A 26,999-nucleotide genomic window follows, 5' to 3' on the forward strand; every position below is an offset into this window, starting at 1 on the left:
GACAGTAGCATTCTGGTTAGTGAGGCCTGGTAGCTGGCACCAACAGAGTGCAGCTGAGATTTTCTTCGACAGTACCTAAATAAAGAAGAGGTATGACTTGGCTGAACTCATTGGAAAAGCAAAGTCGGTCCAAATTGGCCTTCAGGCTATATCTTTGAGATCAGATATGCTTCCAGCCATGTATTTGTGAAATCAATGCTCCTCAGATATGCATTTTCTTATTTCTTTTCCCCCCCAGGATCCACACAACACTGTTGGCATCAACATTTCAACCAATATCACTATACCACCCTCCCTTTCATCTAGATTTTCCGTTTCTGGGAAAGATCCAGTGTTAGGGGTTTTTGTATGCGTGATATTGCATAAAGGTTAAAGCTTTTGCCATTGATCCATTTGTGATATCTCAATATCCCGTTGGTAAATTAATCCACTGTCTGGATGGTCCCATAGGAACCTAGAAGGAATCGAGAAGCATTGTGTTTCTTTTCTGAAAAATAGTTCTATTTTCTTTCTTGAATGCAAACAAATGTATATTATGTTCTCCTTTGCCCAGAAGAGGGCAAATTTGTTGTGGGGGGGGGGGGGGAAATCAAGCTAGAAGAAAGAATGAGGGTGGTTTTTAATTTCTGATTTTTTTAAAAAGCAACATTTTAAAGCCTACTTTTGAGGCTGTTATCATAGAATTGTAGAGTTGGAAGGGACCCTAAGGGTCATCTAGTCCAACCCCCGCAGTGCTGGAATCTCAGCTAAAGGATCCCTGACAGATCGCCGAGCAGCCACGCCGTCCAGCCAACTTCCTATTGTCCTTTTTTTATTTAGTAAATCGACCCTAAAATTCACAACAATCATTCTCACTCATGAAAGGGCAGCATCAGTATCTGATCTGCAAGTACATGGGGCAGAGAACTTTTGGAAGCATCATCTGTTTGATCTGCTTATTATGCATTGCAGAATAAAACACATTTCCACATAACCTATGGTAGCCTTTATTTTGGCTCCATGCATTTTAAGTGTAAGACTTCTCCCAAATAATCTTGGGAACTGTAGCTGACCTCCTACAGAGCTACAGCTAAAGTTTCCAGGAATCTTTAGGGGAAGTCATGTACTTCAAATGTTTAGTGGGTACCTTTGACCACTTCCCATTACTCTTGCATAGAAGCAGTGGCGGAGCTTCATGCTCCGGCACCGGGGTGTGTGTGTGCCCGGCGGGGGGGGGGGAGCCGCAATGGCACCCCACCTGGATCGCACTGCCAGGGGTGGGGCGCTCCTCCCAAACTCCTCTTCCTCCGCAAGTGCATAGAAGAAGCCAGTAGAGAGAAACATAACCTAGTTTAAAGCCATGTATCGTTTAGAGAAGTAAATATAATTAGGTATTATTAGCATGCATTCTGTGAATAAAGACTTGGGGGGATATTGAATGCGGGGGAGCCGTGAGTGGGGGAGGTTGGGTGGATGTGTGCTTGCAGCCTTGGAAAACCACGACAAGGGGACAAAGTTTTTGGCAACTATGTTTAAGCTAACAAACGAATTTTCTCACTGCTAAGTTATAAATTAATTTTAATAGGCTGATCCAGATGGTCCATTTGGAAAATGGATAGCTTGATCTGTTGAAAATTAAACTAAATTTATCTCTCTCATACTTCAAACTGAAGCTAGTGTGAAAAGAGTGCCCATTAAGTCCAGTGAATACAGATGGACCGGCAGGTCACACATGGGACTAATCTGATTCATTTTAAAAATAAATGTGTGAATTATTGAATCAGTCTCCTGGTTTGAGTCCTGTTTTGTGCATGTGTGCAGTCTTTTTAAAACAGACCCTCAAATGCTTCAGTGCCTTTTTAACCTGTATGTTTCCATTTTAAATTCAATGTTCTTGCCAAAAACTGTAATTAGTTTTCAGTAGCCATCATTTAGTGTTGGATCCGAATGGCAGATTGATTAGGTCGGGCATTTGTTATTTTAAGGACTTCGCCTCCATTTCTGAAGAGTTGGGGCTTAGTAGCTGAGACAGAGAGAGAGAGAGAGAGAGAGAGAGAGAGAGAGAGAGAGAGAGAGAGAGAGATCGCTTTTAGAAACCAATGAGGGGGAAGCTCCCCAGGGACCTTTGAGCCTTTTGGCTTTTGGTTGTGTTAAACAGAGCCATGAATGAAGATCTGTAAATTTATTGCAGTGCCATCTGGGTTTTCCCATTCTTTTTTGTAGGAACCATATTATTGTTGGCTTGTATCTGTCTATTGTAGTGGTCACTCCCCGGGAGTTTGCCCTCATCCTCCAAAGGAAAGTGATGAATAGCAAGGGTCAGCAGGCATAGGTCACAGGGCAGCTGTCCGGGGCTGCCCTGAACTTGATTACCCTACTGTCTTTAAAAATATTGGCACAATGCAGGTTGTTTAAAGAAAGCTTCTCTCTCCTGTTCTCAAATGGGGTAATAATGAAGTGCCTTTTTGCTGTCAAGACTTGCTCTATGGAGTGAGTTGGGGGTGGATCTCTGTGAAGAGGAAATCGTGTCAAAAGGTGCCATGGGGATGTGCTGACATCAGCGGGATTGCAATTATGTTCATTGCACTTTTCATCGGGCTCATCTCTCCTAAGAGCTTCCCGATGGAAGGAAAGTGAGGCACCCAAGACCCTTCTCCACCCAGTCCCACCCCATCCCAGCCACCCAGTATTTTCACGAACTCTTCCTTCAGCAATTCGACACAGAGCTGCAACATTTAGAGGTTGGGGAGGACATACAAAGCCTGTGACATTTTGTGCTGCAGGATGCTTAAAACAGTGTTTTTCAACCACTGTTCCGCGGCACACTAGTGTGCCGCGAGATGTTGCCTGGTGTGCCGTGGGAAAAATTACTTTGTATATAGTCAATATAGGCACAGAGTTGATTTTTTTAACATTTTCTAATGGTGGTGTGCCTCGTGATTTTTTTCATGAAACAAGTGTGCCTTTGCCCAAAAAAGGTTGAAAAACACTGGCTTAAAAGTATGGGCAAGCCGGAGCAAAAGAGAGGCAAAAGTAAAGGAACATCGCTTCCTAGTTACTGTACAGTAGGCTGTAGATGTTTGTGTGAGGAAAAAAGTTGGTGTTTAAGCTGTAGTTTGTATCAATCTTGAACGCTTGTTAGGAAAAACTGACCCAGTATGAAGTTAGTTATTTGAAATGTGCTTATAATTTGCTTTTGTGTTTTCCTATCCACTATTAAAATTCTCCAGAGTTTTATTTCATTTGTACTTGAGCCCAGTTATTATCCCAAATATCACTTGTGCAGAAATCCTTGACTGTTCAGCAGAAATGTTGTCTTGCAGCCTAAAAACTCAGTGGTTGCCCCCTCTCCCTGCTTCAATGCTAATCGGGTCTGTCAGATGTGCGGCATTTCTGCATTCTCCCGTAATGGAGTAAATTGCTTGCGTTGTCTATTGTCCTGACCTTTTGTTTCCGTGTCCACTTACAGGCCAATGAACGTGGGTAGTGATAAATAAAGCTCTGAGCAGGACTCTCAAGTCTTTGAAAACAGCATGTTGCCATCTCCCTAGTTATATTTCTTTAAGTGTTTACTTGTATGCTGAATTCTTTTCTCTTGTGTGGCTGGAACCCTGGGGCCTTGGAGCCATGAGAGAGGCCAAGAAGCTAACAAAGTAGCTGTCCTCTTGTTAGCTTGTTCCTTTCTTTTAAAAAAACAACCACAAAAAACCACAAGATGAAACCCATCTGGCTCAGGGCATTACATTTTCCTCCCCCATGCACCTCTATAGATGAAGAGTTTCACCTGCAGTGAGGGTTTACATTGATTAGGAAGGGTGCAGTAATTCAACTCTGGCCATCCACTTCACTGATACTTTGCAGTCTTTAAAGGTGCTGACCCACTGAGTTAAGCTGTCAAGAGGAGGATAAAAAAGGAGCTCCGACCCAGGAGGTAACAGCTGCCAGGTTTTCAACACCTTGTGCGCTGCTGGAGAAATGTCACCAATTGTCAATGGGGAAGAAAAATGACTGACTTGCATGCCATCTTCCCTTTTAATGACTAGCCTTATAAAATGAAGGATTTAAGCCTCGGAAGATCAGCAACCACAAGGCAAGCTTTTCATTGGCAGGCAGAAAATCTAGAGCATTTTAAGGAGGTGCTACATAGGCAGTAGCCCTTTGGGGGGAAAGATGCAGTTAGCCCAGTTGGCTAGGGCGAACTTTGAATAATGAGTGTAAAAAGTTTGCGGAAGCCACTCGCATCCAGCATTAGCTTATCTACTACTTTAGGGGGAAAGGCAGGAGGGGGAGCTATATTCATAAGCCAGTGAACTGAGAGAAAGCATACTGTATTTCTGCTCTTTGGAGGACAATTTGTTTTCAAGCTGCTACCAGATGGCTAAATACCATGACATTTCTCTTTTGTTTGGATTTTTTTTCCCTGTTTCAGTTTTTGTTTTACAAGCAATTCAGTACTCCTTGCTTTTGTCAATATTGTTTTACTGAATAAGTTTCAGTGGCTCGGGAATGGGACACAAAGTAGCATTGTCCTTTTCCTTGTTTTGATTGATAAAAGAGGGCACAAATGTTGGAAATGGGCTGAGCATTTCCTCCCCCCCCCCATTTGTTTTTAGGTTAGTCATTTTAATTGTACTGAGTAATTAGAAGGTACATACAGCCAAGGGAGCATTGTTATGGAAATTGCTCAGGAAAACCCATTCCCCATTTACCATCACCATGTGTTGAGACAATTCTTCCCTCTAGTGGCAAAATTAGGGACTCTGGCTCCACAGTAGGCAAGGTGTAATTGCAATATGACAAACTGAGCTTTGGGGACTTTTCTGTAAATGTTCTTGGTTTTGGCTTGGCTAGCCTATATTTTTTCTTGCTGACTTCCTGCAGAGATCTTTTCCCCTTCCCACAAGCATTCTGAGCAACAGAAACTAGACATTTTACTTTAAATATAGAAACGATAATCAAAGTGGATTCTGGGTAATGCTCTGCAGCTTGACTTAATTCTCATCTTCCTTTTTTTAATTACCTGTTTATAAAAACTCTTTTAAATTTGCAGGCATTATTTAATACTTTCGGAAGAAGCACCTCAATGGAAATAAATAAATAAATTGCCTTTTAAAAAAATAGTCTGTGTGAAAGACCTTAAGGGTAATTAATGGAGGTCTCATAAGGCCCTGTAAGTGAGATGAAAGCGATCTTTCTGAATCTGCAAGAGTGATTTGTTCGTATAACTTCCCACTTCCACTGAATTCTTCAGAGTCTAATAACTATTTTCTTACCATTTGGCAATTGGCGCTTTGCTGCAAAAGCCCTTGTTTGAGCAATGAAAAAAAGAGTTTAATAATCTTGTCTCTGGAAATGACTTGGGGGAAGATTGTGCTCTTGGATTTCGTTGTTCTGTTTTTACTACAGTATTATCTTTCTCTGATAAATCATGTAATTATTGACTACAGGGGTGGGAAAGAAATCTTATTGAACATTTAGATTCTCCTATTAAAGTGCTGGTGTGCTGAAAGATGGGATCTTTTGGATGAATTGTGAAATAACTTTTTATTTAGACCATGCAATTGCAAAAGCCATCCATTGGTATAGATGGAAAACTTGGAAGCCCTCAGGGATTCAAAGGATTAAGAGTAGGCCCACTTGATCCTGACATTGGAAGGACCTGTGGACCATTTATTCATTACATAGGAACCGACCCTGGGCTTGGTAAACACATTCAGCAGAGAGCTGCACCAATTCCCGTCCTCTGAATGTTGTGATACGATGTGTGTGTTTGTCATGTTCATCCTTTGTACCTTTGGGCATAACCTAAAAATGTTATACCTTAAGAAGAGAGCCAGTGTGGTGTAGTGGTTAAGAGTGATAGACTCGTAATCTGGGGAACCGGGTTTGTGTCTCCACTCCTCCACATGCAGCTGCTGGGTGACCTTGGACTAGTCACACTTCTCTGAAGTCTCTCAGCCCCACTCACCTCACAGAGTGTTTGTTGTGGGGGAGGAAGGGAAAGGAGAATGTTAGCCGCTTTGAGACTCCTTCGGGTAGTGGAAAGCGGGATATCAAATCCAAACCCCTATTCTTCTTTTTCTTCTTCTGTCAGTCAAAAAGATACAGTTGTTAATATACAATGCACTACTATGGAACATAGATATGAAGCAAAATAGAAAATTCTTTCCAGTAGCACCTTAGAAGAAGTGTGCATGCACATGAAAGCTCATACCAAGAACAAACTCAGTTGGTCTCTAAGGTGCTACTGGAAAGAATTTTCTATTTTTTTTCGACTATTTTTTCGAGGTAATTTTTTTAGTCCTTATGGCTGCAGAGAGAAAGTTGGCCAAGCATTACAGTGTTTATTGAAAAGAAGAAAGATTTCATACTTTGCTCATTGTTTCTGTATTTTAGATACTCCCTCCTTGCCACCACAGTCCACCTCAAAATATTCTGATTTCCCCCACAGATTATGAAGATACAATGTTTTACACTTCATGTAATTTTTAAGTGGTACTCCAGACAGTCCCTCCACCTCCATAGCTGCATCTGCAGGTGGTAATTTGGACCTTTGTCCGGCGATAGATGCTGCTTTGCATCGCCGAGCTCCTCTCATTGCATTTCTGCTCCTGACATGATTTGAAGCGGTCATACGTCGGTAGATATTTTTTTCCCATTAGTGTGTTGCTATAGGCTGCTTAACACTCATCTCAAACAGCTTTTGCAAGGTTAAAGGAATGTGGCTTGGTAACAAGTTTGTGTCATTTTAAATATATACCTTCCAGTAAATAAGGAGGAGCCTAGCAATCAATCCCTTTTAGTGTGTTATATGTTTCACCTGACAACTAAACCCTCTATTGATTAGCCATTACTTTGTTGGATAATCCTGTGTCATTGAAGCCACTGTAAAAATTAAACTCTTTAAAATGTTTTACCCTAGCAGCAGTGTGAAAATTGAAAACTTGTTCAGAATTATAGCCAGCTTTCACCAAAAGGGTAGTTTTCAACAAACTGGTTTATGCTTGCATTCTTTATATGCAGTATAAAACCGTATTAAAGCACTCCAACGCAAAGCTATCTGCCTCTGGCTCAGTATCTGCCTGCCATTTCAAACAGTGCTTCCTGTGGCCTAGAAATGGCCTCTCTTGGTGATTGGGGAGGAGATGCTTGGACAGTTCGGGTTTCTGAGCTAGAATTGAATCAGAAATCCTTTTATAGCCAAAACACAGAGTTTGGACTTCTGTAGAATGATCAATAATGTAACAATCCTTTGTGAATCTCACAAAGAAATTCAACATGAGGTAATGACAGGGGTGGCAGTGTTTGGGTGATGAAAAATTGAAGCCTTCTAATCAATTAAAAAGGTGCCCCTGATTAATTGGGCAGCAGATTTAATGAAAATGTTTTTATGCCTTTTTAAACACTGTGGCTTGCGTCTTAGTAAAGGCATTCCTCCTGATCTTTCAAACAGAAGGGGATACACAAGATATTGCCTGCTTCAACATATGTGGGCATATTCCAAGAACAAATTATGTGTCTATTTCTCTGTAACTATGGCTGAAAATGCAATATTATCCACATGACATACTCTCTCATAGAGATGCTACCCTTAAATTTTACAAAGCCACAAACAGCTTGGGGTCAGGTTACACGGAAGATCTCCTTGTTCTGTATATATACCTACCGACCTGATCCTTGAGATCCTTCCCAGAGGCCCTGCACTTCATGCTGTCACCAAATGAAATGAGGCAGACATTTACAAGGAAGAGGGTCTTCTCAGTGGTGGCACCCAATTATGGAACTTGCTTTATAAAGAGACTGGCTTGGTGTCAGCCTTGCAGCCTTTTTGGCAACAGGTGAAAGCCTTTTTATGCATCCTGGACATTAAATAAAATACAAGTTGTTCTATCTGGCCATTTCAGTCTTAGGATCCATGCTTCATTGTTTCTCTTCGAGAAAGAATGTTTTATGCTACTTTTATTATTTTACATTTTATTCTTAATATTTTAATTTTTTTAATTTCTGTGAGCTGCTTGGACAACATATGTTATTGGGCAGCCATACAAATGCAGTAAATAAGCAGTTGCTAAGGTTTATGTGGCAGTGCTTCGTTTTGTCCAGAGTGAAATAGGAAGGAGCCAAATCCACTATGGAGCACCCTTCCTCATGCTTTGAATTTTTGCTCCTTCACAGGAATATTAAAATCACTTTTGCTTCTTGTTGCTGCTGTGGTTGAATGCAAAGAGGATCTACTGTTTTTTTTTGGGGGGGGGGTTATTTAGATCTGTTCTCCATTGTGTGTTTTAGTTTTCTGTTAACCACATTGAAATACTTTTGTATTTGTAGAAATTAAGTAAATAATAGCTTTGCTTCCCCAGGGAAATAATAACCTTGTGGAGAACAGAGTGTTGCCACCTACCCCACATTTTAACAATTGGCAAAATGAGCTTTTGCAGGTTGGGGGGAGTTTGGGTCTCTGCTTTACAAGAGTTTGGAGTGGGAATATTCCCCCGCCCCACCCTTAGATTTCTTAATTTAAGAATTTGGAGGTGCATTTTTTTCATGGTCCTTGAAATGTAAGGCTCTTGATTTAAGTAGTTCAAATCCCTGAAAGGCAGACTTGACCATCATATATGATATAGCTATATGACTATATAATGCAGGCTGTCTGCTTTAAAAGTAGAAGCCCATGAATGCAATTAGCTGCGCTAAATACATGAAACTCCTTACCTTTAGAATAAATAAAGTTCCATTATCCAAACCATTATTTTGTTTCTTCTTTGCAGACCTATAATAGCTGTGCCAGGCTCTGCATCAACCAGGAAGCAGTTTGCTTAGGGAGCACTGCTATGAAGACTGAAAACTGTGTGGCCAAAGTAAGTAAAGCTGCAACTGTCATTCTTGTACCAGGTCAATAAGCTGCAAGTTCTCTCTTCATTGGAGAGGCAATTTAATACCTGTGCTTTCTGAATGTGTAAACCTAATTGAGTCCATAGGGTCTTATGGGAACTCAGAGGCGTAGCAAGCCCAGGTGGTACACGGTGCGGGTTTTTTTTTGTCGCCCCTCCCCCACATTGACATCTCGGGGTAGGCTTGGGAGTCGTAGGCAAGTGCCGAATGTCCACCCCCCTTCCTACATCTCTGCGCCCCCACCCCTGCGACTCCCAAGGACCCCAAGCCATTGGGGGAAGGGGGGAGCTATGCTGCTTTGCTGGGGCGCTGGCAAAGTTGCACAGCTCATCCGTCCCCCTCCCTCCCTCCCCGGCTCGCTGTAAAGCAGCAAAGCGAGAGCCGGTTACAGTGAGCATGGGAGGGGGCGGCGGCTCGCCCTAAGCAGCTCCTGCTTTGCTGCTTTACAGTGAGCCGTGGAGGGAGGGAGGGGGAGCCGTGGAGGAGGGATCCCACCGTCGTTGGTGCAGCGCTCCAGCGGCGCCAGTGGCGAACCGCTATGTACAGCGCATGTGTGGCGTACATAGCGGTTTGCCGCTGGTGCCACTCGAGAGTCAAACAGACAGTGGCAGGATCCTCTACTCGTGGCTGCAGCAGCGGCGGAGGGATCCTCCGCTTGCGGCTGTAGCGGCAACAGAGGCATCCCACCGCCATCTGTATTGTGCTCGGGTGGCGTCTGCGGCAAACCGCTATGTGCAGCGCATGTGCGGCAACGCTATGCACAGTGCATGCGTGCAACACCGCACATGCGTTGTACGTAGCAGTTTCCCTCCAGCACTGCTCCAACACCGTACGGACGGTGGCGGTGCAGCCGCGAACAGATGATCCTCCACATGCAGCTGCAGCGGTGCGATGGCTGCTCGTGATGCTGTGGCGGGGGGGGGGCAAGCACCCCGCAGGGTGCCTTCTTGTCACCCTCCCAGACATGGAACCCGGGGTGCACCGTCCCCCTCCTCCACCTTGCGATGCCACTGTGGGAATTTAACGTAGTCCTTTATCGATAATGCACATTTTTTGGTTTTAACCCTAAGAATCCCTGCCTCATTAGTTCCCTCCCAATAAAGGAAAAAGGTAGGATATAAATAAATATAATAATTATAACAACAATCATTAGTTTTTGAAATTAGGATGATAATATGATGAAAATTTAGAAAGGAGAGTTGAAAACCCCAGGTTTTTTAGTGTTTTTTTTTAATCTTATGATTTGTTGGGCCCTTTAAAACAAAATATGTGCCAAATGTCCACTAGGTGTAGCTTAGCAATAGCCATGTTAATATGAGAAATGCACAACTCACCTGTTGCACCTCCAACTGGTGGTTTATTTATTTTTATGCTGTCTTTGTCCAAACAAGTTTTCCATGTTTGATTCCAGCAGAGAGAGGCAGTTGAGCGGGCATTCAGATTGTAGGGCTGCAACCCTGCCTCCTTTCCCTAAGGAAAGTTGAATTTAAGCCCCTGCAATTTTAGACGGGGAGCATATGATATTCTCATACCCCCCCTGCTGGCCACTGTCTCAAGTCACACAACTGGAGCCGAGGTGGGGGATTTGATTCACATACTTACTGCAGTATGGAGACATTGCCAGCGGGTTAGAAGAGCAGTGTTGAAGACGCATCTGATTTTAAAACAAAGCACTTTCCAAGGGATGGTGGGTTGGGTATGTTCCCTTTTGCATTGCCACATCAAAAGAGACATTCTCAGGGAAATGTGCATCCTGTCTTTGGCTTCCCCTGCAACTAAATATAACTCCCATAAAATAAGAACCGTGTCTGAGGGATTGTGAATGACTGGAAAACATTCCAGCCACGATACAGTGTATATAAAAAGGGCATGTTTAGCCTTGCTTAAGCTTCATGTTTCCATTGGAAGGAAGTTCAGGATAGCCCTGCAGGACAGATCAGTGCATGCAGCCATCTGTTAGCAAAACCAGCTGGCGCTTTTGCAGCATCTCTCCCCCTCCTCTTCCTACCCCCAACAAAATGGCTGGTAGAGAAATGATTGCCCTCTTCTCACTCCTCTTTCCTTGGGATTTCTTCCTGTAATGCCTTTCCCCCCAGAATATGTATTCTTGCTCTAGATAGATGCCATATCCAAGAAACCTTTCTTTAACTTCACTCGAATATAAAAAATAATCCCTTTGGCAGACAATAATGCCACACAAATTTTCTCCACTTTTCTGTAAAAATGCCTGTCGCGTACATCGTTTCTCCTCAAGTGTGTCATTCTATAGAATCCAACATCCATTTATGTATGGTGCCAATGTGTGAGCGATCTGAGCAATCGCTCAGTGTGCATAACTCTGTGGGAAGCTTGCTTAACCCCAGACAGAATGAAATTCTCCCTAAGGCCAGATAGATACCTCCGTTTGAATTTTGGCATTCAATAGTGTGCATAATGTTACGCTGGAGGACCAAGCTGTATGGAGTCACACCCTCTGTACAACTGTGCCTGTCTCTGTATGCTTTTGCATAGTTTGCAGCTCAGTGTGGCAGGAGCTTAAGCAAGCTCGTCAGACAAAAGACTAGGCCATAGTTTAGTATTGTGATAGCAAACCTCAGCGGGCCTTATGCTTGCTTTCTCCCTCTCCTCCTCAGGGGCAGCTACAAGGATGAGTTTGGAAGGTTTTTGCTTCTGTTTTAGATTAACCGCAGCTTGCCTTGTTGTCTAATCTCTGTGAAGCTGTGGTTAATTTTAACTATGTCTTATTTATTATTATTTTTATTGTAAAAATAGTTAAAATAAACCATAAGATTTGGGGGGGGGGCTACTGAAAGTCTTTACCAAGCATAAAATGTTTACCAAGCATCAGGGAGTGGCCTGCCTTATTTCAGCTTGCAGGGAGCTCCTCAGAATTGGACTCACAATACTTAATGCACAACCAGTAGTTTGTGAAGCTGGCTTATTTCTGCTGACCATCAGTTTAAGATTAACCACAGTTTAGAGTTCAGATGATTCATAAACTGTGGTTAACATAAAACAGTAACAGAAATTTCCAGTTACAGGTAGGTAGCCATGTTGGTCTGCCGTAGTCAAAACAAATTAACAAATAAAAAATAAAAAAATTCCTTCCAGTAGCACCTTAGAGACCAACTAAGTTTGTTCTTGGTATGAGCTTTCGTGTGCATGCACACTTCTTCAGATACATCTGAAGAAGTGTGCATGCACACGAAAGCTCATAGCAAGAACAAACTTAGTTGGTCTCCAAGGTGCTACTGGAAGGAAGAAATTTCCAGCGTCGTCCTCATTTCCACAGTAGAATGAGCTGAGAGTGTACAAGCCATGACATATATATCAAGCAAGTGAGTGCAAAGGGTGCAGCTAGGTGATTTAGTGGCATGGTGGGTCTTTTGCAGTAAGACTCGGGAAATGTCGGTTGAGTCCAACTCTCTGCAGTCCCTGTTCCATGTGCTGTATGAGTCCAGTGGAGCAATTAAAATGTGGTGATATAGGGTCAGAGTTCAGGCTCATAATTTTGGGGGGGATGGAGGCCTTGTGGTTGTCTTTTTCCTAATATTCTGAAAAATACGGCATTTGTCCAGTCCTTCTATGGCAGATGGGGGAACATCAGCTCTGTAATGCAAAATGCATCTTCTTAGTTGAGAAGCGTTTTGTGTAGTGTTGTATCCAAACTGATGCCTTGATTCTTACTTCTGTCGTAAAGGGACTTCTGACAATTAAGTCCAGTCCTGAATGACTCTGGGGTTGTGGCGCTCATCTCACTTTACTGGCCAAGGGAGCCACGTTCGTCTGCTTCCGCAGACAGTTTTTCCGGGTCATGTTGCCAGCATGACTAAGCCGCTACTGGCGAAACCAGAGCAGCGCACAGAAACACCGTTTACCTTCCCGCTGGAGCAGTACCTATTTATCTACAGTCATACCTCGATTTGCATACGTTCCATGTTGCGTACGTTCGACTTACGGACCTCCACGACCTGGAAGGCCTCCCCTTCGCGCATGCACAGAAGTGCAAAAACGTGTGAACTTCCGGGGTTTTGGGGGGTGTTCATGTTAAGCATGCCCGTGTTACGTAGCACGATCCGGAACGGATCGTGTGCGTAACACAGGGTACCACTGTACTTGCACTGCGTGCTTTTGAACTGCTAGGCTGACAGGAGCTGGAACCGAGCAACGGGAGCTCACCCCGTCGCGGGGATTCAAACCGCTGACCTTCCGATCAGCAAGCCCAAGCGGCACTCTTATTTTTCTACAAATGGGTGTTTCTCCCTCCCCCCTTTGTCTGCAAGCATATAGCTGCCTTCTTGGAATCCCCCTTCAGGTTCTTGGTTTCAGATTCTCACCCTGAGATTATAAAATAGCTTGGCAGAGTTTTCCCTGCATGCGCTTCCTCTAACAGTAAACTTTTCTTCTATGCAGAACTCATTCATTTGACCAGAAGTTGTGTGTGGCTGGCAGGAAATCACGAGGGAGCTGCACTTACTAAAAGTAGTTTGTAGCACCTTTAATTAAAGGTGTGCCCTCAAAATGGTTGCCCACAAAAATTAGAACTCTGTTAATTTCCCCTGGGATCTTGACAAACATCTATGAGAAGAAAGCTGGAGACAAAAATTAGGTAATGAATCCTCGTCTCTGATAAAAGATATGGTCCTTCCAAGCACTGCTGCACCAGAGTGTTTATTCTTGGGCACATATTTTGCATATTTGTATGTTGCTGGGAGTGGTGTTCTTCTTAAAGTGTATGGGGAAGCATTGAACTTACATAGGAAGTAGATATTTCTCATGATGGTGTGTATAGACGAGAACTGCATTACTAGTTCAAAACCTTTTGAAAGTGGAGTTGATGTGGGATATGCATTGCCAAATATCTTGAAGATTAAACAAACCACTTTGCAGAGATTCCACTATTGTAGCATCTGTGAATATCCAACTAGTTTGCTTTATAGGTGAAATTCAGTAGGTGTAAATTGAAACTTAAAGTTCTTGTGGGCCTCCCTTTGTACAGAGGAATCTGTTCCCTTTTAGAGCCCTCAACATCACTCTGCCTTTCCAAAAGGGATATTCCAAACTGGCCCAAAAGAATGCATTTTTTATAAACAGTGTAGGGTACATTTAGATGTGGAGATTGTTGCATTACTTTTTCTGGTTGCAATGTTAGCACTTCTGTCCTTGTTTCTAATGTTACTTTTATACTGCATTACCTGTTGTGTTATGGAACTGTGGCTTTCCATATTCTGCAGTGTTGCACTAAATTTCATTCACACCTGTGAACATGGTGTGACACAACAGTGGACATCATGAAACATGCCACCACTTTTTATGTGCATGCACTCTTCTGTTCCCCTGTGATTCACCCAGGAAGCTGGCAGGAAAGAACTGAGTGCCAGAATACTGCCCTAAATTTCATCACATAAGCAGCAATGAAAACCACAGGGAAATTTCAGCACAAAACTCCTGTGATTATCCAGGTTAATGGGGTTGCAAACAGATTTTTTTCTGGAAGCATTTTGCAGGCAAATGAATGCTAAACCTCCGCTAGATTTCCTGAAGTGACATGTGAAAGATCACCTAAAATACTAAAATTATCAGGTAAGGAAAAGGGAATAAAGTGCTGTCTGAAGGCAGCCATGGTTAATGCCTGACACTTGTTGACATAGGAAGATTCTAAGAAGATTTAAAGAAGAATGAAGTAGCTATATAGCTGGTAATGATCTGCAAACTCAGTCTGCCAAATCTTTTAAAAGGGATATAAAATCTCAGATGGAGTTTAAGCTGGTATCTAACCATCAGCATGCATCTGTCAACTGCAGAAGCCTTTCAGCATGTTGGCAGTATTAAAATTATAGCTACCATCAGACACAAGGTAGACCAGGCATTAGAGTTGTGTTTCCTAGGATTATAGGAGATATGAATTTCAGGTTGTAGACTCCTCTGTCTCCTTTAAAGGATGCTTTCATTTAGTTTCAACATACTTCTCTGTCTTAATTCAGCACCTTAGAATGGTATGGACTTGCCGTTGTGCCGAACTTTCTTTGATAAGGCACCCTCACAACTTTTTACTGGAGCTCAAGGACAGGCAAGGTGTTGCTTTGAAGAGGCACAGTGAAGGCCAGCCAGGCAAGCAGCTGTTCTGTTATTTTGTAAACTTGGCTCTTCAAGCTACGTACTGGTGACTGCGATCGCTTTAGCTATCCGGTAGACAGCTAAAAATGCCTGCTAGTGAAGTGTCCCACTTTGGGCATGCAGAACATCTGGACAGATATGAAAAGTTCCAGAAACTTCTCAGACAGGTAGACCCTTTCCTTTCCCTCATCCAAGACGTGGCTGAGTTGAATGCTCTCTAGCATTGAATCTTAGGAAGTCACTGCTTTCCCACTTGCTCCATCATCCCTATATGAATTGGTAGGAGTTGCTTTGCCACAGCAGTTTTTCCTGGTGGGCTGCTTTTCTTCAGAGGAGTTGGATATGTCTTGTTCTATCATTCATTCTGATGCATGTGTTGAATTAGTGTCCTACTTCGCAGATCTTTTGAACATGTGCGGCAGGCTTTGTGCACATGACTCCACACACCCTGCTATGAATAGATAGTTGGCTGGTGGGGGTGGGCGGGCAGAAGGTGGTAGACTATATTAGAAGGTGGACCTGAAATTGAGAACACTAGCTTGAGAAATCTTAGTGCTCCTGATATTTTCAGACCCTTAGAATGTTCAGGCCCTTCAATGTGCACATAAGGTCTTGACCAGTCTTGTTGGGATCTCCCTGGAGGTGTCTTGCCAACCTTTTTTCTTAAGTGAAGTACCATTTATCTATTGTGACTTTTCTGTGTTCAGTACTCAGGGGGTTTTCCGCTTTTCTTTCTGTTGGACTCTGCTATGTTCTATATTGTGCCCAGGTTCATGTTTCCTTTATAATTATGGTTGAACAAACCTAATACTGCCTTCCAGGAATTGATGCATTTCCATCGTGATGCTGTACTAGGCTCAAAATTGTTTTTTTTACTTGTGGAATTAGAATCCAATCTCTCTCTCCCCCCCCCCTCTCTCTCTCTCTCTCACACACACACACCCCACTAAATTATCTTTTGGCGAGAGTACACATTTCTTAAATGGAAATAAAAAGTGTTATAACTAACGTGAAACTGAGATGAATTTTACTTAATACCCACTAGTATTCTGCCTCCATGAAGCATAATTAAAACCATCCAAAGGGTTAGGCTTTTCAGTTTCTTTACAGTGGCACGTTGGTCATAATCTAAGTATGAGGCTATTTTGCCTTAATCTGGAATATTTTACATTTTCACAGTCTCCCCCTTCCCCCACCCCTAGTCAGAGTTATTTGCAAAGGGATTGAAGAAAGAATGTGCACATCTCCCCTCCCTTTCCCCTTCCCACATTCTCCAGATTTTGATAGAAGATTTGTTTTATTTATTTCCAAAATTATATCCGCAGGAAACAAGCCGTTTAAATTCAGATTATGCTGAATCAAAATGGTGCTGGTATGAGAAGCAACGTGCTGTTTTATGAGCACGGAGTCCCTTTTCTCATAACTGATTGATAGTAAATATTTTCCTGAAGAGTTATTGCCAGTCATGAACAGTGCAACTGTTTCACTGGGTTTTTTTTTCCTGTAGTACTTGCTGTACCAGCCATTGTCTGTAATTAAGATCTACAATTCACAATGCAGACGTTTGCACTTCCTCTGGGTCTGAGCTATTTATAAGGTATTTCAGCTGTTCAGAGTTTCTTTTGAGTGCTAAACTACATGTAAACAGACATTTTTCTCTCTCCAGTATGCACACATTGTATATCAGTTGCCTTTATTTTAGCCTCCTCCTGTCTTGGAAGCTACTTTACATGTTGGGTTCATCATGAAATAAATAAGGGTAGCAATAGTCCTCTCCACTCCCAACCCCCACTCCAGCAATTTTCACAAACCATTGCACCCTCCCCCAGCCTGTTTTCAACCAAGGACCTCTTAAATGCTAGGGATACCCAGCCACTTTTGCCATTAATGGTTCTACTGAATTAACAGATGAGTAGCACAAGAGTGACATGCTAAAGCTTTCAACCTTATAGAGCTGGAGGTAGAAAAAAAAATCTAATGATTCAGTCTTCCTTCAACCCACTTTTTCCCCCCTTAGGAAGATATGCAGTCATTTGACACAGACAAGATTTTCCTTGGTTATCATAGGGAGAAACTATACACATCCTCATGTGCAACGGTCATATGTCTATTTAACGACTTATGCCTGGAAGAAAGCATAATTAAAAAGGGCGATATTTATGCATGTATCATTGGTAATGTACCATTTGTGGTCTTCTGAACCGAACACCACCTGTTAACCTTGCAGGTGTAGATTTAAACCACAGCTCAGCAGTGGAATTCATGGACTAACAGCGTACAAGTTATATAATAATAATAATTTATTATTTATACCCCACCCATCTGGCTGGGTTTCCCCAGCCACTCTGGGCAGCTTCCAACTGAATATTAAAAACATAATACAGCATTAAACATTAAAAACTTCCCTAAACAGGGCTGCCTTCAGATGTCTTTTAAAAGTAAGATAGTTGTTTATTTCCTTGACATCTGATGGGAGGGCGTTCCACAGGGCGGGCACCACTACCGAGAAGGCCCTCTGCTCAATACCCTGTAACCTCACTTCTTGCAGTGAGGGAACCCCCAGAAGGCCCTCTGCGCTGGACCTTAGTGTCCGGGCTGAACGATGGGGGTGGAGACGTTAGTTTCCTTAGTTTTCTCATCTGTAAAGTGGGGAGAACAATGGTGTATTTCATGAAATGGTGGTGAAAATCCACTACCTGGGCGTAAGGTCATCAAGGTGGAACATTTGAGTGACCTTTTTGGATAACAGCCTGGTTTGCTGCAGGAACATCACTAGACCCAGAAATCTGAGTGAAGAATTTTGGAAGGGAAACTCTGATCTAGCCTTACCCGCTCTTTGGCTAAGTTGAGAGCAAGTTTACATTGGTCTGGATCAGCTCAGAAAGGCTCTTGTGTCTTTGTCCCTAGGAGGAGTAATAATGAGAAGCAAGTTCCTCATCAGGCATGTACTGCAGCATTGCCCGCTGATGCATGCCGGATCACCCGCACACAGGGATCACGTGACCACTCCAAAAGTCAAACGATCAATTCGCCTCGTTTTGGCTCTGTAGTTAATGCACAAACAGTGCGATCTGCAGGGCTGTAATTGCATTGTTAGGGCCAAGGAACAAGCCTGTGCCTTTTCAGCAGACAGCTGGCAGGGAGAGAGGCATGTTGTTAGGAAAGAGAGAGGCAAGGCAAATAAAATTACTGCTAACGCTCAGAGATCGGCAGGAGTCCTACTTGCCTAATCTTACCGGTGGGAGCAAGCGGCTGTTGTAATCCAATTATAGCAGCATAAGCAATTTGTTAGACACTCCGCATAATGTAACAATTTCCCAATAAACTCTGACTTGTAATAACGTCGGCAAGAGCCCACATAAATCTGCCCGAATGGTGGGGGCTGGAGCATTCGGCTGGGGGCTTGTAATTTGTGCCATCAGCACGTTTCTCCGACTGTGGCATGGCGCACCATTTTCCATGCAGGAATTCTGAGGAGTAAAGCTTGGCAAAGCCTCTCTAAAGAGGAGTCCATTAGGAGAGGAGGGGCCAAGCAGTACAGAGAACCATACTGCTCTGATTTACCCCGTATGGTAGAAAAAACTCAAAATGGCTTGTAAAAAAGAAATTAGTCAAAAGCAACAAAGAAAAGCCTGGGACAGAATTTTTTTCTTATTATTTCTTAAAATTAAAAATAATGGTTAACACAAGAGATTGCTATGTTCTACTAAAAAATGAGACTGTGTCCTAAAGGAGTCAAAACTGCCCAAGAGATTTTCTCTCTCTCTGGAATCCACCAATTTGTATTTTTGTTGCTCGTTCCTGTGCATAGATTTGGAACCGTTAACTTTGAATTTCCCTGGTTGGATTTAACTTTTTTAGTGAAATATTTTGCATCCTCACTGCTCTGTCGGAGCCTTTAAAAAGAGCTAATTTAGATATTTGTATAGAATTCATTTTCATGTCCTGTCTGTCACAGTGAGAACAAGGCTGTTACTGCAACGGATGTGCCTGGCATATAAGAATTCTTGTTTTGTTTCTTTACAAATGCTTCATTTAGTCATATGATTGTGGAAGCTTTGAATCATGGTACAGAACACGAGTTTCTGTCAGTTATATCAGCACTCTGCTTTGCTGTGGAACTATAGTCTCCTCTAACCTCTGAGAAGGTCTCCTTTCCATGTATTGTTGAGGCACCAGGTAGCAGCACAAAGCCATGTCTGCAGAAGGTCCTGGTTGAACTTGCTGCCTTATCGATCAAGTGAAGCTGTAGAGTCTTTTGACCTTCAGAGAATCTGCTGGGTACTCAGAACAAGGTGTCTGACCTTGGGAGCAGCTCTTGAGAATGTAGAATATTATTGATGTGTCTTGTATACCTTGTTGTGCTAGGATACTGCTTAATATGATATTTTGAGTTGCAGAAGTGCAGGGTTTTTTTGTGTTGGCTGTTTGATAGATTGCCATATTTCAATTTTAAAGCGCATTTGTGTTAAATCTGGTCAGAAGGTTACACAGTTGTGTGTCCTCAGTATTGTGTGCAAATTCACATTTGCTGGATGGTCTTTCCTAATGCCTGAACTGCAACATTTTCATTGTTCCTAATCTGCAGTACACATCAAGATGCCAATTAACTGTGTCAGGGCAGAAGCTTTCTGCTGCTTCTGGAATTAGTCTAATAAATACTGCCTCTCAGCTGAAGCCTCTTTCTTTCCATTTGAAAAGAAAATGCTCTCTTACTTTGCTGGAGCTGCACATCAATAAGCTGCAGTGTCCTAATAAAGCCACTCAGTGTCTAGGTTTAACTAATGACTGATTTTCATGGCTTTGACAGTGAGCTGTGTGCGTTATTTTCTCCTGATATTGTAAAAATAATGAGAGCAAATTAGAACAATCAGTTTACACAGATAGCTCCTGATTGGAGGCGATGGGCAATATGGCAGCAGGTAATCCATCTTCGGACTCCTGTCACATTAACTTCAACCGCATGGAAAAGATCAGGCGGAGCAAACGGGGATCCTGCCCAATCGGAACACTGAAATTAATGAGAAGAGCATTGTTCTGTGATCAACCTTTTAATTAGCAAGACGGGAGACAGAGGGGAGTGATGACGCCTGCAGCACAGCTGCGCAGTGACAGGCATGCCTCCTGCAAAGGGGAAGGGAAAAGCACACGCTTTAAATTATCCTGCTCTGTGCTCCTTGCCCACCAGCAGCATAGCTTTGTTTTGAACCCTTTCCTCAGAGCTGTGCAAACAATGCTTGCCTCTATTAGAATACTCTAAACCACTCACTCCCCATCATTCGTGTCAGCTACCACTCCTGTCGTGGGGAAAATGTGATTTTGGAAGTTTTAGTATATTTCACATTTGAACCAGAGAGGGGTCATTATTCGGTAGCAGCCTGGCCCGTGTGCCCCTTTTGCTTTTTCGGCAGCTGCCTCATAATAAGTCTTTCCCATTCAAAGGACTGACACACCGTTTGTTTGTGTCAAATGGGGTTGGCGATGAATTGTGGCACCATCCTGCTGTCTGAGTTGCTGTGCCTTTTCTCACTATGGCTGTTCTAAAGGGTGTCATAGAAATGTAGGCTGTGGGTGAAAAGTTCAGCCTTGCGAAGTGTGCAGAAGATGCGTTGCGGATTGAAGTTTAATAACTTCCTGTCCAGGTCCTTTTTTTGAGTCAGGTTTGAAGGAAGCAGAGAAGGCAAAGGAGAATACTTAGAGAATGGCGTCGCGGAAGAGGAGAAAAGCACAGAATACTCTTATAAGAAATCAAACAACCAGCATTTTAACAAACACCTATCGTTAAGCATTAAAGTGGTATACTTGTTGTCTCTTGTGTGCGCATGCACACACAGAGAGCATTTATTCTCCCCCCCCCCACACACGCACACATAGCATTGCTTTTCTGTATCTGCTAAATTTGCCCATTCTCTTTCTGTATTGGGACTTCAAATGACACAACAGCAGTGCTTGGTGATTTTTCCAGCATCTGTGCTAATTGTGGACAATGAACTGAAACTTTATGCAACACTGTAAATGTGTGGTTGCCTCCTCTGGTTTGCACGCAACTTCTGTTTGATTTGTTGAGCATTGTGCGCTACCTGGAAGTACTGGGATAAAAGTGAAACAGGACCCTTCCTTCACAAAGTCCTCAAATGCCAACCAGTTGTGTACTCAATTGGCCTAGTCTTAACTGCTCAAATGAAGCATTTGTCCTTGATGCAGGAGACCATTGCTAGATACTGTCTAAGAAACTGTCTTCAAAAGGTTAAAGGTATTAAGAATACAAAGGTACAGTGGCTCCAGGTTACAGACGCTTCAGGTTACAGACTCCACTAACCCAGAAATAGTACCTCGGGTTAAGAACTTTGCTTCAGGATGAGAACAGAAATCGTGCAGCGGCGGGAGGCCCCATTAGCTAAAGTGGTACCTCAGGTTAAGGACAGTTTCAGGTTAAGAACGGACCCCCAGAACGAATTAAGTTTTTAACCCAAGGTACCACTGTATTCTTAATCAAATTTACAGCAAAGAAAGACTAGATTATTTTTCAAATGTTCATTTATGAAGAGTTCTCCATTAAGGAAGTTTTCTAATACAGTATTTTTAAAGTTATTTTTGGTAAAACTAAAATAACAACCTATTTATCACTCTATTATTTAGAAAGCAACTTGCCTGTGGGTTGTGACTAAATGAGAATTTTCAGTTCTCATATAACTTTGAGGAAGCTATAGGCATGGAGAATAAATGTCTGTTTGAACACATTCGCTCTTGACACACTGGTGTTGCGTTGAAATTCGGTAGTGAATGTAATGAAACATGATTGGTGATACTGTTTATCCTGAGACTACTTGTAGAAAACTTCATGGGGAAACCACTCTTTAACATAAATAGAACTTGAAGCATACATTTTTTTCCCTGCTCATATTTGGACTTTTTACTTCTGTTTTACCATTTGGCCCAATTTGAAAGTCTTTGAGACTCAACATGGCATCCCATGTGTGGGACTGTGAAGAGTCTCTGAAAGAATTACTGTTCTTTTCAAATGCAAGTAATTTATTTTTGTTAGTGGGTATGTTGAGGCTGAAGGATGCATTATGCAGCTTTCTGATCACCCATGGTTGTTTCCATGCCAGTTCTGTTTGGCTGATCCCTTCCCTACCCTTAGCTTGAGATTGAGAAGGAAATAATTGCTGTAGCTTTCTGTTAAACAGCAGAAGACTATCAGTGTAAAATATTTAATGCAAGGTATTAACATTTCCCCCTGTTTTGTATCAATCCAGAAAAGGTTATTTTGTTAGTTTCTAAAACACTTTTGTGAGAAAGTAATTCTGGTTTACATAGTCAGGCCAGAAAATACAAGGCTTAAGTTTAGGTGAATCCCCTCCCCCCAACTCTGCCCTGTATAATAACCTATAATTTAAAAAATTGGTTGCTATGGCTGTGTTTGCATATAATGATATGCCAGTGACTCTGCTTATCATGGTTTATTATGCAGTGTGGTAGTGCATGCTGTCCAATCACTCCCAATTTGTTCCTCTCCTGGTGCAAGTGTGATAAACAAACCAGTACACCTTGTGTTTTCATTAAGTCTGAACCAGAGATTGTAGCTTGTTGCTCCCTAACAAGCCAGGATACATGAGGCAACAGCAAACCATAGCTGAAGGTTGGCTAACAACCATTACTTGTTACGGAGCAGCAAACTGCCATCCCTGTTTCCAACATAACGGGAAACGGGAAAACAAACGAGGAAGCCATTTGTTTCACAGCACTCCACGATCAGCCCCAAACTCCAGCTTAATGCTACTACGTGTGAATGCAGCCACAAAAAGTGGCCACTAATCTGAACTACACTGCATAGTACTGTAGATGCCAACATGTAATGAGCTGTTCATCTGAAGCAATTTCTCTAGCATAACATTCAACTAAAAATTAGCTAAACGGTGCATTTGTGCTGGTATGATATAACTAGGCTTCTCTCATACGTTAGGTCAGTTATCTCACCTCACAGGTGCAGCCAGAGAGCGGCTATGAATCTGCTTCACAGCTTTGACAAATGGGCCCATTGTTGTTGTTTTTTTGTTCTTTTCTTAATTTTGGTTCATCTGTGATTCAAGTTTATCCCGGGTTTTTAATTTTTCACAAGGTTGCCATGATTTTAAGTCAGCCATATGAGTGCCGTGGTGGCAGTTCCGCTTTTCCATTCAACTTGGGACCTCAAGACAGTTAACAATCATCAGATGTGCCTTAGTCTATACTAAAATGTTAAGAACACATGGTTCATGAATAAAGCAGCAAGAGAAAGTAACTTCCTTTATTTAAAAGTCCAACTTCAAAGTTCATCTTCCCCCTCCCCATGTCACATCATCATGAACTAGTATTGTAGAGCGTCAGGGCTGCTTCGCAACAGGCAATCTTGATAGCTTCCACATATAAGCACAACAGGGTGAGTTTAGCAGTTTCATTTCTTAATTTCTTGCTTTTGTAGGTTTGAATCAGCCCCATAGTATGTTAATAAAGAGGAAGGAAGGAGTTCAATTTATACTGGTCATTAAGGATCCCTTGGTGCTTATCGCAAGAGTGAGGTTATTAACCCTGATGTTCTTCTGGCCAAATTCAACTCGTGATGATTACATTCTGCGACCTAAATTACTTTTGTAGTTTTCACTAGAGAGATTGACTTTCGTGGTTTCTCCTGGAGAGAGTGACTTCTGCTTTTAAAAATGCGCTCTAACAAAGTGATTACACGTTCTGCCCCAGAAGTGGCGGCACCTCAGTTGAAGTGGCATTGTTCTTGGCACTACCAAGTCCTCAGCTTAGGTGCCTTTTTGAGGAATTCTGAGCCCTCTGTTTAATAAACAAATGGCACTAGGTATTGCTGAAGGTCATCTAAAATTTTCATTATAATACTAGAAAACACGTGCACTTAATTCAGTGCCACTGATTTAATATTTTACTTCACTGATCAAAATATAACTCTACATATTTTTATCAATCCCTCCTTCTGAAAGAGAGAGCATCAGTAGAATTTGAAATATAATAAATTAATAATGCAGAGGAAAGCATCAAAAAGTAAAAGTCTTGCTTTAAAAGCATAGCATTCAAAATATGAAAGAAACTGGCTATGCTGAACCTTAAACAAAAAGTGGTCAAGGGCAGGAAAGATGACCCAACTGCCTTTTGATACCTTGAAAAAAAATTATTTCCAAATAGACAGTGCCATTTTTAGCACAACTGACTTGAATAATTATTTAAAAGTATTTTATTATTGTAATTGGTACTTAAGGGAACTGATATGTTTTCCTGTTGTTGCCTCAAAAAGTCAGACTGGGTGGCTATATCATCATCATTACTATTGCCATTATTATTATTATTAGTAGTAGTAGTAGTAGTAGTAGTAGTATTTACATTTGTATACTCTCCTTCTATAGATCTCAGGGTGGGTCACGTTATACAATGCAGTTTAAGTTGTAGGTAATTGCTGCGGTCATTAGTATAGGCTTTTTGTTATACCGTATTTCCCGGCGTATAAGATGACTGGGCGTATAAGACGACCCCCAACTTTTCCAGTTAAAATATAGAGTTTGAGATATACTCGACCGCAGATTCTCCACCCGGCGTATAAGACGACTCCCGACTTTTGAGAAGATTTTCCTGGATTAAAAAGTAGTCTTATACACCAGAATACACAGTACATAATTTCTTGCACTGTGTGTTGACCACTGCCCTCGATCTAGTTGATTTTATACACCATTCATACCATTAGCAATTGCATGGGTGGTTTTTAAAAGGTTAATAGCAGGCATAGAGAAAGGGAGATCCAGATTGAAACTCTAGAAAGGGTTTGCTCATTGCTGTAGTCCCAATCCAGATTAGGTTTCTCCTGCAATGGGTCAGTGCATTAACCAGAAGGTTGGTAGCTTGACCCCACCCAAGGATGGCTGTGGGCAAGATTTCTGCATTGCTGGGGGTTGGACTAGTTGACCCTCAGGATCCCTTCCAACTTTATGATTCTATGACTTTTGCACTTCAGGGCAGGGGGGACTTTTATTGCTGTGAATAAAATGGAGGGGGAAACAATATATATTGGGACTACAGAAGATGGTAGATTATTAAACTACACATCCCCACAAGGACCCCTTTCCAGATCCACCAACTATTTATTTTTAAAAAGACACATTCACAATTGCTAATTGTGTGAACAATGTCTTATCTGGTTTGCCTAAAATGCAAGAATCTGCCATTTGTACCTAGAAAAGCCTCCATCTAAGACACTTTCCCTTCATAAAACTGTGAGTTTGACTCCTTTGTTCTTGACTTCACTTACTCAACATGAGTATTGCTGTGAAATGTTAAAACTGCAAGTTGCAGATAGTTTCAAAACATTTTCTGATTAGATAAAGTGACATTGTACTATTACACCACTTATTTCGTGACTGTGAACATTGCATGTGCCATGCAAACTCTAAACGATATTACAAATATTAATAAGACTATCATACAACACAACACATCCTATTATATCAAGATATCATAGGAAGTTTGAAAGGTAAATATAAATATAAATATTTTGTAACTTTCAAAATAAATAACATGAGCTGTGTGAGCATTTATACCTGGGGTGAGAAACCTGTAGCCCCCAATCAGCATGGCAACTACTTCCAGTGAAAAATTGTAGAACTCCTTTAGTTGTCAATAAAACTGAAATAATTCATTGCTATATAACTTCTCATTGTTTTATCAATTTCATATAGTACCATACAGCCTAACTTTAATGAAAGAACATCTAGGACATTGTCTTCAATTACTCATGCCTCCACTTACTCAAACATTTTCCTATATACCCAAGGCAACATAGCTTCTCATGTCTGCCTTCATTATTTCTGGTAATGGCAGTCCAGTGTTTCGGCTAATTCTATGAGAATAGATTTGCATTTGGAAATTTAAATATTCTTGTGTATAGTTACTTCTTGTTGACCTAGGATCTTCCCATCACAGGGTAAAATGAAGCTCCCTTTGTCATTGCCAGCATCTTTGAAACTTAGTTAATGACTAAAATATTTCACTGTTAATTCTCCTGACCTCAGGATTCCTGTTGATTCCTCTGATTGCCTGTGTGCTTGGACTGAGCTCTCCTGTACAACATTAATTTAGAAGATATAAAAATGAAAAATATCTCAATTAGCAGTGACACCACAAAAAGTTAGACTGTTAATTGAGTGAAGCTTGTAATTCCTTAGCAGAGCTGACTAGTAAACCCTCCTTGTAATGCTTTGATAGTAGGTAATAAAAATGTTGTTTAATTAATGCCAGTGTGAGTTCTTTTTGAAGCTTTGGGTTTTACAAAACTGAGTAAATCAAAGAACTGAACCAGAATGCTTCTCTGTGCTGTTAATTTAAGACTGTCACTTCCATTTGAAGTCATGATTTATATTCTTCAATATTGATTACTTGGGATGCATCTGAATGCTGTGTTCAGAAAAAATGCAATTAAACCTCACAGTAAGTTAATGCATCCTAGCCTGTGATCTGGTTTTCTAAATTGTCTTGTATCTCAGGCAGAGTGTAGGGACTGGTTCACAAGGAATATTTGTAGAAAACCATACTGTAAAAATGACCGTATATGTTTAAAAGAAATTAGCTGTGCTTTGTACCCTCCTCTAATACAAGAAACCACGTATGTTTCTAAATGGGAGAAAGGAAAGAGGTCAGTCTTTGAGCCCATCCAGCTTGGTATACTTCTATATGCTTTACCATCAAAGTATGCTAATATGGTACTCCCAATTCCTGTTGAACATTTAGGGGTCCTACAATGTAAAGTTTTTGGATACCCTTGGCAAGGGGTAAGGTAACCTGTGGTTACAAGAAGAATGGGCTGTAATAAAAATTCAGTTTTGTCTTGACCTTTCCATTTAAAAAATGTATGTTTTTATTTATTATTTTATTTCATGAAATTTATACACCGCTTGATTGCGAAAAGCCTCAGAGCAGTTTGCAGAGAGCAAAATAATCACTAAACACTTAAACAACTCTTT

General features: G+C 41.7%; 1 protein-coding gene across 9 annotated transcripts in view; it reads left to right on the top strand.

Annotated features, from left to right (window-relative positions):
- The window catches only part of BTRC (beta-transducin repeat containing E3 ubiquitin protein ligase), a 129,451-nt gene that overhangs the window by 63,338 nt on the left and 39,114 nt on the right, over positions 1 to 26,999 (top strand). For 8 of the 9 annotated variants that reach the window (XM_033149825.1, XM_033149823.1, XM_033149826.1 and 5 more), the window contains one exon: positions 8,748 to 8,837. The exons of the other annotated variant lie outside the window; for it this stretch is intronic. In XM_033149825.1, the coding sequence (XP_033005716.1) occupies positions 8,748 to 8,837 (90 nt within the window). The remainder of the gene's footprint in view (positions 1 to 8,747; positions 8,838 to 26,999) is intronic. 9 annotated transcript variants of the gene reach the window in all.

Source organism: Lacerta agilis, chromosome 5 (assembly GCF_009819535.1).
Source record: "Lacerta agilis isolate rLacAgi1 chromosome 5, rLacAgi1.pri, whole genome shotgun sequence".
Lineage (NCBI taxonomy): Eukaryota > Metazoa > Chordata > Lepidosauria > Squamata > Lacertidae > Lacerta > Lacerta agilis.